The 14,285-nt window shown below is 39.5% G+C and overlaps 3 protein-coding genes across 18 annotated transcripts in view; 1 reads left to right on the top strand and 2 right to left on the bottom strand.

Annotated features, from left to right (window-relative positions):
• On the bottom strand, positions 1–2,164 carry LOC148778926 (uncharacterized). Its single transcript, XM_088856064.1, has one exon. It carries the CDS (start codon positions 1,188–1,190, stop codon positions 180–182), a length of 1,011 nt encoding a protein of 336 aa, XP_088712190.1. The 5' UTR covers positions 1,191–2,164; the 3' UTR covers positions 1–179.
• LOC18437408 (Pentatricopeptide repeat (PPR-like) superfamily protein) lies at positions 1–10,418 on the bottom strand. 2 transcript variants are annotated; one of them, XM_020669175.2, is made up of 3 exons: positions 7,189–10,418; positions 5,578–6,152; positions 1–1,259 (listed from the first exon to the last, which is right to left on the bottom strand). In XM_020669175.2, exon 1 carries the CDS (start codon positions 9,754–9,756, stop codon positions 7,645–7,647), a length of 2,112 nt encoding a protein of 703 aa, XP_020524834.2. In that variant the 5' UTR covers positions 9,757–10,418; the 3' UTR covers positions 1–1,259; positions 5,578–6,152; positions 7,189–7,644. The 2 variants fall into 2 exon arrangements, with proteins under 2 accessions (XP_020524834.2, XP_020524835.2); XM_020669176.2 differs by lacking the exon at positions 5,578–6,152 and having other exon boundaries at positions 7,189–10,376.
• Positions 10,419–12,009: 1,591 nt separating this feature from the next.
• Positions 12,010–14,285, top strand: part of LOC18437411 (pyruvate kinase isozyme G, chloroplastic) — a 46,441-nt gene continuing 44,165 nt past the window's right edge. For all 15 annotated transcript variants that reach the window (XR_016047830.1, XR_016047831.1, XM_020669171.2 and 12 more), the window contains exon 1: positions 12,010–12,541. Coding sequence is in view for 13 of the 15 variants with exons in the window: in XM_020669171.2 (XP_020524830.2) it covers positions 12,287–12,541 (255 nt within the window). In the remaining 2 variants the exon portion in view is untranslated. The remainder of the gene's footprint in view (positions 12,542–14,285) is intronic.

Genomic DNA, 14,285 nt, shown 5'->3' on the forward strand with positions numbered 1-14,285 from the left:
TTTTGACAATGATGATGAAGTTATAATGGAAGCAAATAGGACCATTCTTTATGTTCAACAAACCTTGACAAAAAAAAAAAAAAACAAGAGCTCCTCTGATTCAAAATCAAAGAGAGCGACATGAGGCAATGGAGATCGGAGACCAGAAGCAAGCCAAGCCCCTTGATAAACTTGGGAGATCAGAGACCGGAAGCCCCTTTGATGGCCTTCTTCAACTCTTCACTCACATCACCAGTCGTCTTCTTCCCTGCTCTAACCCCTTCCTCTCCTCTCTTCCTCAATCTCTCCTCCCCTTCACCCCCCATTCCCAATTTCTTATTCTCATTGCTACCGCCACCAACAAACCTCCTCATCTCCTCAATACTCTCTCTCATCGCCCCGTTCTCTCTCTTCAACCCTTCCACCTCGCTCCTCATAACAAAGCACATGCCCTTCACAAATTCCACCTCCTTTTCCGGCGCCGGAAAACCAAACCAACTGCCGCAATATTCCCTCGCCCTCCCCTCCTCCTCCTCCTCATTCACTGACTCCACACTAATCTTATCCACTGTCAGGTAAGGGAGCCCATTTCCGCCCACTTCTTGCTGGAAACTCTTCCTTTTTGCTGGAAAATTTACACCCCATCTGAGCTTCAAAGCCGCGTGTTTTCTCAGAGGGAACCCGCTCCTCACATTCAAATTGACCCCTGAAACCACCTCCTTAATATCAGGAAAACCACCATTGATGTTCTCCTTCTCCTTGTCCCTCTCTGCCTCCACCTGAAATCCACCGTTCCCCACCTGAAAACTGCCGTTTTGCTTGAAAACCACCGGATTCTTGGCCTGGAAGGACCTGACCGACTTCCTGACCATGAAATCGCCGGATTCAGGCCTGAATTGGAGGGTGAACCTAGGACTTGCTCTCCCCAACAAACTGAACTCGACAGCCATGGACAACGGGGACCTCTCAGGCGAGCCCCATAACCCTATTCCAGATTTGATAACAAACCCAAAGGGGTTCCATGAATCGTTAGGGCTATAAGAGGCTTTAATGGCTGGGCCAGCGGACCAAGCCGTTCTCAGGTGTAAGGAGAGCTCCTCTGAATCTCCTGCTTCAATTCCCGAAATAAAGGGAACCCCATGAACACTCACTGGGATCTTTGCCCTAACCAGAGGCATCTGACCTTCTCTGAGCTTCAAAGAAGCCTTCATGGCTCAGAGAAAGATCCCCAAAAACCAGTACTTGAATTAGGTGGAGAACCTGGTACCGGAAACTGGTTCCTGCGATTTTAAAGATAGGGATTAGGGCTTTTTTAGTGAGAGAAAATGGAATTGGGAAGTGAAACACTCGCTTTTTTAGTTTTTTAGGGAGAGAAGATGGATTTGGGCGGGGCGGGCGCATACCCTCACATGTACGTCAATGACATGCTCTAATGCAATGAGCTTTCGTAAGTTTTATAACAGGCTTGGGGTATTTTTGTCACATTTTGATTTATCAATCAATGAATTAATAATATAGGGAAAATCTAATAATATTTATAATAGGCATCCAAAATAGCAAAAAGTCCAACAAAAAAGCAACGGAAACGTTTCTATCTCACGTTTCACGTGTGCGGTCTCTCTCTCACTCACTTTCCCTGGGAACACATGGAACATGCTGATGGCAGTTAATTGCACTCTCATGCATTCAAGCGAAAAGATTTCAATCAAGAAAAGAAATGGTTATACAGAAAATTATAAAAGATTAATAATTCTGTCTGCAAAGGGGTTTCCACATACAAAGAATATCTAAGCGTAATGACTTGCATAATGCATATAAAATTAAGTTGAACTTGTGAAAAGAAAGTATATATTGTATATCAGGTTATCATGGAAGGTGTATATTGTAATCAATATATATGGAAAAAGCGATATCATATCTTGTATTGTATAGTAATTTTAGGTATATTATGAGTGTTTATGATTTAATTTCTATTATTGTCATTTATAATTTATCTATAAAAAATAAGTCTGTATATTAATATGTTTAATATACTCTTCACAAAACTTTATATCTTTTTTATTTTTTTCTTTTTCTTTTTCTTTGTGAATAGCAAGATCCAAATTGGCAAAACAAAAAAGAAACACAAGCAAACGAAAGCACTGAAGGGGCTTTTAAAGCCACCCAAAATCCAATTATCAGAAAATAAAAAGCTACCAATCTGACAACTTTCAAGATTCCGTCAGTCCTCACAAATTTTCTTGTAACAATGGAAAAAGAAATCTACTGGTCTTCTTCTTCTTCCTCCTTTCTTTTTATGCTGGCCAAGGAATGAATTTCAAGAAAAATTAATCGGGTATGCATACTAATGAGATGAATATCCCCAGGTTAGTCAAGCCTACATGCACTTGTGGGAAAACTCAGAGCAACAAGCATATCCAGCACAGCTAGAAGTCAGCCTAAATATAGAGAATGGTAAAACCAAATCGAGTAAGAGGATGCATGAATTGATAAAGAGGCCTCTGCTTGATTTGAACTTGGCTAAAAAAAAAAGAACGTCTGCTTGATCCAGAAGATTCTCGATCTATAAAATTGGAAAAAATATCTTCATATATCTTATTTTTAAGTTTCATTTCACAATAGACCCAATATTTTAAAAGATAACTTGGATTTTATTCCCCTTGAGGTAATTTAAACCTGTTTTTTTAGGCCAAACAAATTTAAAAAGGCATGTATTTTCTAAAAGTCATCTTCTCAAACTTCTAGAGAGAGAGAGAGAGAAAGAGAGAGAGAGAAAGGTTTCATGGAGGTGATAGGCTATTGAGAGAAGAGAGAGAGATGTGTTTGGAAAAACACAGGAGGAGAAAGAGAGTGAGACACATGAAGAGAGAGATAGAGAGAAATTTGAGGTATATAAGTGAAGAGAGAGAAATGATTGGGTTTAGATAGAGCATGTATTTTACACATTTATTTAGGTTAAAAAATATGTTTAAAGTTGCCAGGGGGTTAGAAGACATTTTTAAAAACCTTGAGTTTATCAATAAATAAAACCTAAAAATAAGAGATATGGAGATATTTTCCCTATAATAATATCAGCGAAAGTGGGGTCTTATTAAGTTCTAACCATTTATCATGCTAGAAAAACTATCCTGAAATAACCCATGATCCATCTAGAATTCCTTGGACCATACACCAAAATTCATTCTCTTTCCATGTGTGGGAAACATTGGTTCTGGGATCAAAAGTATGTGATAATGAGGTTTTACCAACCATCAGTCCTACACAATGACTATCGAAGTATGAAGCTCCATCAAACTTTAGCCAAACAATCCAAATCAGTATTGTCGTTAGTATCTCTAGCTTATCAATCCCAGACATCCTCATTTTGGCATGCAAGCCTGCTTCGAAGAAACTCAAGAAGGTCTATTTAATTAAATATTGCCCCGGTTCACCTGAACAGAGGAATTTCAGGCTGAGGGACTCTATATGGCTCCCCCATAAGATGAAAGAGTGACAGACATCAAACAAGCAAGGCTTAGATCTATACAATCAAGTGAATTTCAACTAAAAACTATTTGTTGTGTACAGCTATAGCTCATCATAACCTAGAACTCAGCAGCAAACAAATTGTATGGCAAAAGACAATTACCCAAGAAGTCCAACTGCCAACTACTGCTACAAACCATGCATTTTCAAGCGGTGCTCGCATTAAGTATATAAAAATGAATATATGGCACAATTTGAACTCATGATCCCATATGCTAAAACATTCACCTGCAATACCCGTGTCCAACAAGTTTTACAACTTATCCAGAAATCCTCATATCATTGTTATGAAACAAAAGATACATGAGATATAAAACTATACACATAACAACACAGAAATGGTGTAACACCATTAAATCGAAAAGCAAGACTTCTCGAAGTACACAGAGACAACACATAAAATGCATTGGTTTACACAAATCATCCCCCTAAAGGGCAAATCCAAGTTATGGGGGATGTTGACTCCGATTTGGGTAGTTTTTCATTCTTATGGGTGCATGTTCACAGTTCAGCATTTCTCAAACAAATAAGCTTAGAGGTGTTCCTAATTGCAGGACTCAGTTATTGACAAACCATGACAAAAAGGATCAACAAGAAGGCTAACTGCGAGAGATGCGACCTGATGTACCAAAACAGATCCACAGGAAAGCTACACAGGGAAAACAAAACTCAATTAGGGACTTCCATTGGTTTTTCACCATGTAGCATGCAAGGTCTTTTGATCCTCGAGAGCAGCTCCCCCTGTAACATGGCGAGTTCTGCCTTCAGCGACAAAGAAGGAGCTCATGGCTCTTTTGTGAGTAATCCACATAGATTCATCCACACCAACCTCCCTTTCTCAAGTGTTCTATAGGAGGATGGTTATGAAACCAAATGGGAGAAAGGGCAATATTCGTAGTAATTTGCCATTGGGGGCTTCTTTATATTGTACATGCATTTGCCAACTTGGCCTAGAATATTTCCCAGGAATAAACTCCAGAGGTATTGAAGGTTTTTGCTGGTCCAATGCATATTCGCCACTCCACCAAGTCAAAGCCATGTGCCCCTTTGACAAGCCTCAGTGTATTATCCTAGTTTTTGTCAAGGAATTCTAATGGAAGGTGCCTAGCTACAAGTTGCTGCGAGGGACCAAGAGATGACATTTCCAAATGGGAATACAAACCTGATGAATGAGATACTTGAATTTAGCCACTCATTCGTGACATCCTTCAACCACACTTTCATAAACATCAATGAGGTGGCCGAACTGTTAACTAAACAGGGAGTGAATGGAGATGCCCTCTTCCTAATAGAATTTTCGAATCACATGTCAGTCACAAATATCATGTGCATTAGGTTTTATGTTGTCATGCATTCAATAACTGCTCAAATCTAGAGTTTGGAGATTAATTCACTTAACACTATGAGCATGGCTTGTAATAGCAAATTTGGTGTATCAGAAATTTAATATGTGGACACACAGATATCCATGCATTGCCATTCAACTGCAATTCTATAATAAATGTTGTATCTGTAGGTTTGATCGCGGATTGCCACTTTACAATGAATAAAAAGTGTAAACATTGAACATTGATTCCTTTGCATGAGCAAGATCTTGATATACGTCAATATGAAAACCATAAACTTGCATTTCTAAGTGATATATATACTAAATAAATGGTAAAAGCCAGTATTTTAAAACCCAACAATTTCTGATCTGGATCGCCGATCCCAATGAGAATCAGTAGGGACCGAACCAGTTCCGGGATGGTATCGGTCCCAGCCTAACCAACCCCCACCCCCCCCCCCCTCCCTCCCAAAAAAAAAAAAACCTTTTAAATATTTTTTTCCTTTTTTTTTAAGCTTATCTAATGTTTTCTTAGGTCCCCTCTAAATCCACACTCCATAAACCCCTATTTTAATGTGTATTTATTTCATTTATTTTTTGGATCACCGATTTGGACCGATTCATATCCGATATGGATCAACGTTCCAACACAGATCTATGAGTGAATGATCCACCCCACCAATCCACGTTTTAAAACACAGGTAAAAACTAACACATGATGCAAGGAAACATGACAGAATTATTACCAACGACATCAATGCTCAAGACCTCGTCCATCTGCTTGATCTGCTTATACAGACCAGACTCCTTGCAGGGTATAAGAATCGGTCCAATTGGGAATGAGGCAAGGGTCATCCCCATGAATGATGTAACCAATTTTGTATTCATCAAAGTGTTAATACATAAACTATTCCATGATTGCATAAGGAGAATCACGGATAACCTTTCTCTTTCGTCTTCTTTATCTCCACCCACCAATCTCTATCTCTCTCTATCTGCTCCACCTCTACCTATCTCTGACACCTCTCTCTCCTTCTTTATCATTCTATTTCTTCCCCCTCTTCCTTTTTTTATCTATCTCAGATGCTTTTTGTTTTTGCTTGCAGTCTACCTCTTGTGGGCTGTTGATAGAGACTTTTTTCTATTGGTTCTTTTAGGCTTGCACTTTGGAACCCTTATGTATATTTGAGCACCCCGTTTGTGGGTTGCCGAATCAGGGATTTTGTAAACTTTATGTTATAGTAATTAAGTCAACCGCTTCTCAAAAAAAGCCGATGGGATAACCTCATCAACCCATTTCACAGCTGTCACCATTATCATCCTGCAAAGGCACACCAAAAAACTTCAACATATACTTGAACATTGATCATCAGGGACACCTCGAAACAAAATGCAAAAGTAATTGTGCTACATTTAATTAAGATTCCAAGGTATCAAATTTATTAGAAAGAAGAGTTGCATCAAAAACTACAAATAATAGTGTGAAGAAGGTATTTATGAATTAGTAAATAACTTAGCAACCAGATTCAATCACTGGCAGGCTCATAATTTTGACAACATTGAGATTGAATAACAAAATAACATCTTAAATAACATATAAATGCATAATTGTAGTATTCCAAATATATTCATTGTTTTTTCTGTTGCCAAAGACAACATATCCCTTCTTTTATCCTTAATTTATATTGTCATTAATTCAAATCTTCACCATTCATTTGTGAAAACCTGTCATTGTGTTCAACAAAATCCCAGTGAATAAACAGCTCCAGAGGATATCTTTTACTCGATTTATTACTGGTATTATTTTCACGTCCACCAATTTTCTTACCAATTTTCTTATTTACCTACTTCTTAGCTGCATGGTGCCCCAATTTTTTATATTCTTGTATGCTGGAAATAACAAAATAAATCATTTTAAGTTTGGAGTAAGTATGATTTTAAGTTGGAGTAAGTATCTCATTTCAGAAATTAGATTGCTATCACTAACACTATGGAATAGAATAATAAAAAGAGAGCTAGTAAGGTTCATCTATTAATGCATCCTGCAAAAGAAATAGAGCATGCATTTATTTTTTAATGCTGAAAAACAAATATAGTATACACTTTACTCTGTAAGGAAATATGGAGGTCATTCACTCCGTTCATACTTCATCAAGAAGGCAGCACTAGATTCATTTCCTTAATTCATTCTACTGTTGAGAAACATCATCATAGTGACAACAATCAATAACAACAATAAATAATAAAGGCAATGCCGATCACAATACTCACATATGAATGAAATATAAATAGAAGCGCATCAATTAACAATTTACAATTTTACCGAGCCAAATTGTAAATCTCAATTACCCACTTACCATGAGGGGAATAACAGGGGGGCCCTTGTTCACGATCACCTCTGTAATGCTGAGCACACCCATGACAAGCTGGTCCCCAAGAGCACGGGCCTGGCATAAAGCACAACAGTGGCCAGAATACATCCTATCGAAGCATCCATCCATTTAAAACTTAACTGGCTTCTTCTCCTTCTTTTTCTTTCCCTTTAAGAACTCAAACAAGAATGTAGAAGTAGACGAGGGGAAATCAAAACAGTAGATGTTTACAATCAAATTATTTTCAGCTAAAAAATGGATCTTCTGTCTGCAGCTACTGGTTGCCATAATCTCAAAGTCAGCAGCAGACAACTTCCATGGCAAAAGACAATACCCAAGAAGGAGACAAATGGTTCCAGGCCCTTTTAAACCATAGAAGAAACAAACTCTTAGGCTCAACCGCTGACTGGAAGCTCAAATCTAGGTGCTAGTGACTAACATCTAAGAACTCACTGCAGCGATTCTGGATGATAATTGCGATGCAATTGAGTATTGGTTGCTACTGTAGCATGCATTTGCAAATGCCGCAAAAGTGATTGAATTTGGTGCTCCACCTTCATCCAAGAACTTGTGAAAAAACCCATTTGCAGCATCCACGTGACTTTCACTAGAGAGCTTTCTAATAAGAATATTCACTACCCGAAACCACAACCTCTTCTCCAACTTTTCCAAGACACCCATGGTATCTTCAACCCCTTTTTTCACACAATACTCGTATGCTATGGTGACACAAGTAACCTCACATGGAATTAGTCCCTTTTCCATCATTGCATGAAAGATAGAGATTGCTTCCTCCAGTCGCGACTCTTTACACAGCCCGCTAATGAGTGCACCATAAGTGACTGCATCAGGTAAGCAGCCTTTAGCAGTCATCTTCTGAAAAAACTTCAATCCAGAGCTTGTGTTTCCGTCTCTAGAAAATCCACTTATCATAGAAGTATAAGTCTCCTTGCTAGGGACCAAACCCATCCTAAGAGCTTCATCGAATATTCTCTCACTAATTTTAACCTTCCTTTCCTTGCAAAATGAGGTGATTAGCATTGTGTATGTGTGTATATCTGGTAGAAAACCCTCTTCAATCATTCGACCAAACAAGGCCAAAGCAAGTCTGGTGTTAGATCTCTTCAATTGTTCACTCATAAGTATGGTATAGGTGACATGATCAGGTTTAAGCCCTCGCTTGAGGCCAGCTTCAAGAAGATTATATGCCTCTCCTGCCTTCCCTTTTTTGAGAAGCCCATTGATTATGGCATTATAGGTAGATATATTTGGATCGAAGCCTTCCTGGACCATAATTTCCAGTAAACTATAAGCACTGCTGAAATTCCCTCCTTTACAGTACCCATCAATCAAAGTAGTATATGTCATGGTGTTTGGAACCAGTCCTTGCTCTCTCATTCTCTCTAAGAGCATTTCGGCTCGACCCATCTTATTCTCCTTGCAATAACCCCCTATCATGGAGGTATAGGTCTGAACATTGGGCTTGTAACTCTCACTCCTAACAAGTTTCAGGAACAATCTAAAGGCTTTCTCTGTCCACCCCTTCTTGCATAGCCCATTGATCAGAGTGGTGTGAGTATAAACATTGGGTTTGTGGCCCTCGGCAACCATTCTCTCTAAAACTTCGAAAGCTTGCTTAACTCTCCCTCTGATGCACAGGCCATTGATAAGAGCTGTGTAGTTTATCACGTTTGGGGTTAAACCCATCTCTGGAACCTTCTCGAAAAGCCTGAAAACTCGACCCTCCAGGCCATTTTCACAGTAAGCATTCACAATTAGGGTAAATGAAGCAGCATCTAAGGAGCACTTGTTCTCCTGCATAGTTCTTAAAACGTTTTCTAATTCAGCAATCTTCCCTTCCTTGCAGTAAACCCTAATTATGGGTTTGAAACTGCAAACGGTTGGGTTGACCCCATTGTCTCTCATCTCTGAGAATGCGTATTTGACCAAATCATCAAACCCCAATTTATCTGCAACTTTGAGAATCCAATTCATGGTGTGTAGATTGAGAGGAAGACCTTGGTTCCGCATCTCAATAACCATGTCTATGGCGTCTTTCATCTTCCCTGCACTCCCAAAATTACTAACCATACACCTCATAACTTCTTGGGCTCTCTCTAAATTACCAGTAGTTATTAAAGAGGCAGCCATTGTTATGTACAGGCGCAAATGGAGCATGAATTCTTGGTGCCCAATGGCCCAATAGAAGAAGCTCAAGGCCATCATGGAACCCCCTTTCTCTGAAAGCATGAATATTACCGTAACTGCTTGTTCTGGACTCAGTTTAGGAGAGAGAAGAGGCACAGAACAAAGCCTTTTGTCCCCTTCTTCATAGGTTTTATAAACTACATGACACATTCTTCTCACAATATCTGGTGGGTTATCAGGAAAACCCCCCTCGCTGTGTTGAGCAAACGGTGGGGGGAAGTGAGAGAAAGTAGAGAGAGCTTTTAGCCATGGTTTTGTAGAGATTACGCGAGATAAAGCAGTGAGAGGTGATTTTGTAAATGGATTTTTTGAGATGTTAGAGAAAGCAATGAGAGTTTTGAACATGGTTTTTTGCAGAGAGTACTAATAGCTTTGAAAAGGGAACTTTTGCAGGAAAAAATAAGAGTGATTTGTTGGTAATAGAGGTGAATAATAGGGGATCGAAGAATCACAAGATGAAGTACCATTCTTTGCGCTCAAGAGAGAGAGACGGCTTTTTCCACTTACAGTCTCGGAATGGTGATTTTAGAGAGAGAGATCTCTAGAGAGAGAGATCTCTCAAATTTTAGAGAGAGAGATCTCTCAAATTTCAGAGAGAGAGATCTCCTAAATTTCCCTCCTCTTTACATCTGCTACTGCAGTTTTTCACCATTTTCTTTGTTCTTTTTCCCCTGAATTTCGATATATCCTCATCTTTTCATCTGCTATTTGCAGTTTTTCACCATTTTCTTTATTCTTTTCCCCCTGAATTTCGATTCCCCCTCTTTTCATCTGCTATTTAAAGTTTTTCACCATGTTCTTGGTTCTTTTTCCCTTGAATTGAAGTAGCCAACTTTCTTTTTTTCGCGAAATAAAAAATGCCATAGTCCTTCGGGAGGCACTTACTCCATGGGCAGAAAATATGGAATATTTCAGGAATCATGGGATAAAAGTGGGGTACTTAGATCCAACAACCATGTCTGTATCTACAGAGATGATGAAACCATTATTCTTCACTCTTAATATTCATTCATTTCCATGCTAGGTCCATAGCAATAAAAAAAAATGTAAAACATTGTTTTAGCTTTTTTTATTATTTATATATATATATATATATATATATATATATATAAATCGTGTTCCTATAACACCCTCACACACCTGAAGACTATAGACCCCAATCCACAATCGTAGGATCTCATTCGCATCTAAATTGAATGTCAGGTAACCAGGTCAAGCAGTAAACAACTTCACTTTTCTCTAACCCTTCTCTTCTCTCTTACCCACCCGTTGCACTTTCTACCTCTCTCTCATTTCCACTCAAAAGCCCCCATCTCACATTCTACCTCTCTCTCATTTCCACTCAAATGCCCTGTTGTAACTAGGCAAGGTATTTTTCGTTGTGCTCTTCTCATCCCCACACAACCCGACTTTCCATTATGTTAAAATTAGTGGGAGTATATATGGAGATAGAAGAAGAGAGAAGAGATATAACACAAGATAATGGAGAGAAGAAAAAGTATATATAGATATAAAATAAGAGAGAAGAGAGACAACACAAGATAATGGAGAGAGAAGAAAAGAGATAACACAAGATTTACGTTGGTTCAGGCCAGAGCTTACGTCATACGGATCCAAAGTCCAATAACTACATCTTCACTATTTGGATAAAAATTACACAAATATGTGTTTCTATATATAAATAACAATCATAATCAATCATAAGAGATAAAAGTAAATTATAAGAAGCTTTATCATCAAATAACAACTTTAATGACCAAGTAATTTGACTTTCTCTCTTAATACTCCCAATTGTTTGGTTTATTATTATCTTTAAGACTATTTAACAAACTTGATGATCAAGTAATTCGACTTGGTCTCCTCATATCTTTAATACTCCCACTTGTTGTTCTATTATTATCTTTAAGACTCCCCTCAAGTTTTGGAAGGTTTTTTTTGCTTGGCCCTTTCGTTGGGATGATTTCTTTTGTGTGGCACTTGGGCCGTCGTCGAGATGTTTTCTTTTGCGTGGCACTGGGCAAGAGGTTTTATTTTGTAGAGCACAACACTTTGGGCCTAGAGGTTTTATTATACGGCATTTCTTTTACGCGAAGCAATATTTGGCCCGACTGACCACAAGTTTTCTTTTGCACCACAAAGCACTTGGGGCCGAAGGTTTTTCTTTTCACATGCGGGAGTACGCTGGAAGCGCTGAAGGTTTACATCGATGTCAAATGGAATGTTTCGCACGTGTAACGCACTTGGGCCGATTTTTCTTTTCACCTGCGGGAGTACGCTTGACGCGCTGAAGGTTTCCATCGATGTCAAATTGAGGAATGTTTGGCACGTGTAACGAAGGCATCGAATGCTCAGCGAGATCGCACGTGGCGTTTAACTGCCCGCGATTGACCCTCTCTTCCCCCGGTTCTCTCTCTCTTACTTCCCCCCAAAATCTCTCCTCTTTTCCTGTCACCAAAGAAAAGGCTTCAGCAAACATTCCGCAGACCTCCCTCATTTCTCGCTCTGCCATACCATTTGTCGTTTCTCTCTCTACACTTGTGATAACGACAAGCTGTTCTCTCTTTCTCTCTAATATCTGCTTTGTTGTTTCGCTCTCTCATCCGATATTTCCATCCGTGTTCTCGTTCTGTCATTATCTTCTTTCACTCTTTCCACCGCAAACATTCCCGGAACTCTGGGTTATTTTCTCTCTCTCTCTAAAATTTCAGAAGCTTCCTGAAAACAGAGCCCTGTTCTTGCGGGTCTCCCTTTCAAACTCTCCATATCGCCAAACTTCAGTACTATCTCTCTTTCAAACACTTCTCTCTCGCTCTCTCTCGATATCTCTATATACAACTGAAAGGTTCCATAAAAACCTGCTGTGCTTCGTTAAACCATGGCAGTTATCAGTCCTCGGATTCATGTCCCTGCGTTGAAAATCCCAAACTCTTCTCAGGGAAGGCCCTTTGCAATTGATAACTCTTGCGGGCTCTTGCGTGATTTCAGCGCAGTTTCCCCTGAAACGAGATCACTGATAATTAAGGATGGCGGCAAGAGGTATCTGAGCAAAAGATTGAATGTCAGTTCCATGAAGATGGCTGATAGATATCAATCAACTGACCAGGTTCCAACCCGTGATCCCTCAGACCATGTAAGCTTGCTTTCTTGCTTTGTGTTTTTTCTCGAGTTCCAATCTCTGTTTATTTCAGACCAAAGATGTAGTTTTGAGTAGCAGTTACTGGTTATTCACTTTCAATCTTCTTTTAATTTCATCCACGGGCTCGCCATTGTTGTTTTATGTGTTTGTTATCTCTTCATTGTCTTTCAGTGGCCATCTTCTTTTGATTCAAATTAGGATTACTCCATTGTTGTTCACTGGTTCTCTTCCTTTAATCTAAACTGGTAGAACCCATTATAATCTGAAAATGCAGTAGAAATTTGGGGCTAAAGGACATCATCAGCTATATCTCACTATTTTTTTTGTTTTGATTTTGGGAAATTGGAGCAGTCGTTCATCAGCAGATCAATTGTACAGAGAGAAAATTTGAAGCATAGTCCATATTTTATACGGGGATGAGATGAAGCGTAGTCCATATTCTTCATGGGAATGGGATCCCATTGAAGCTTAGTTGATATTCCAAATGTCTATTAACATGAAATTGCATAAGATTCATTATGCTTCTCGATGAATGGCATAAGCTTCTATGACCATCAATTGGTATGCTTTTGTTATGTTATGTGTATTTGCTTATGAGTCAAATAAACTTCACTATAAACTTATTATGACCAGATTCTGAATGTGTCCTTCAATTGGTTCGAGTATTTGGCTAGACTATGGTGGGTCTTTTTAACTACATTTCCTTTTAATATTGGGCCTTTGTAACTACTCACTCAACATTGCCTTGGACTTATAAATGCTGTGGTAGAGGCTCCCTCCATGGGTAACCGACTTATAAATGCTGTGGTAGAGGCTATGTTTGACCCTCCATGGGTAACCAGGCCTTGAATTGAGTGTTCAAAATATTGTTGAGCTGACTCGGGACTCAATAAGCTAGCCCACATCAAGAGCCTGACGATTCCATATTGAGTAGGCCCTTGTGTGGGCCTACACCATACACTGTAGTTTTTTGGTACAATAATACAAATTTATAGGCAACATTTCAAAGAAGAGGGGGGAATGGCCTAAATCTCCCAATTTTTTAAGAGTGTTGAAAATTTTCTTATTAAAAATTGTCCGTCCGACTTTGACTTGCATGAGTTGGGCCAGGTGCACTCAGGCTTGGGCCCTGGCAAGTTGGGGTCCTTGTTTGACTTCTTAAGCATCGATGAATTCATAGAGAAGAACAAAATTCCCTTTGACCTATACTTAAATTTACAAACCAGCCTTGAAGTCGGTGCAGTGTTTCAAAAAGTGCTAGGCGGGTCCTAGGCGGGCGCCCATAACCTGAGCAGCCCAATAGAAAAAAAAAGAACTCTATAGTCTCTAACAATATAAGTATAATTGGTAGCACAACACTAACGTGGGGAATAGGTTCTCTTTCAACTCAACGGGATGAAGGGCAAGCATCGCCATTACTGGCCTTTGCTAACCTGGAATCACATTTACGACTTGTATCCTAATACGTACCTTCCTCTTTCCTCTTCTACTTTTCCCCTTGTTCGTCTTCCTCCGAAACCTCCTTCGCAGCAAACCAGTAGCCGCCTTGCCTCTGTTTTCCCAAGTAGTTGCTGCCCCCAAACTAGCCAACCCTGTCCCTCCTCTCCCGCAGCCTCTTCCTCTCTTGTACCTCCTTGTCTTTCTCCATTCCTCCCTTTCTGTGTTCCCTCCTCCCCTGCGGGCTCAAAGGCTTACAAAGCCAGGCTTGCAGCCTCCCTCGTGGGTTGCTTTAAGCCTA

This window comes from Amborella trichopoda, chromosome 13, assembly GCF_054954075.1.
Source record: "Amborella trichopoda isolate Santa Cruz 75 chromosome 13, AtrichopodaSantaCruz75HAP2 v2.0, whole genome shotgun sequence".
Lineage (NCBI taxonomy): Eukaryota > Viridiplantae > Streptophyta > Magnoliopsida > Amborellales > Amborellaceae > Amborella > Amborella trichopoda.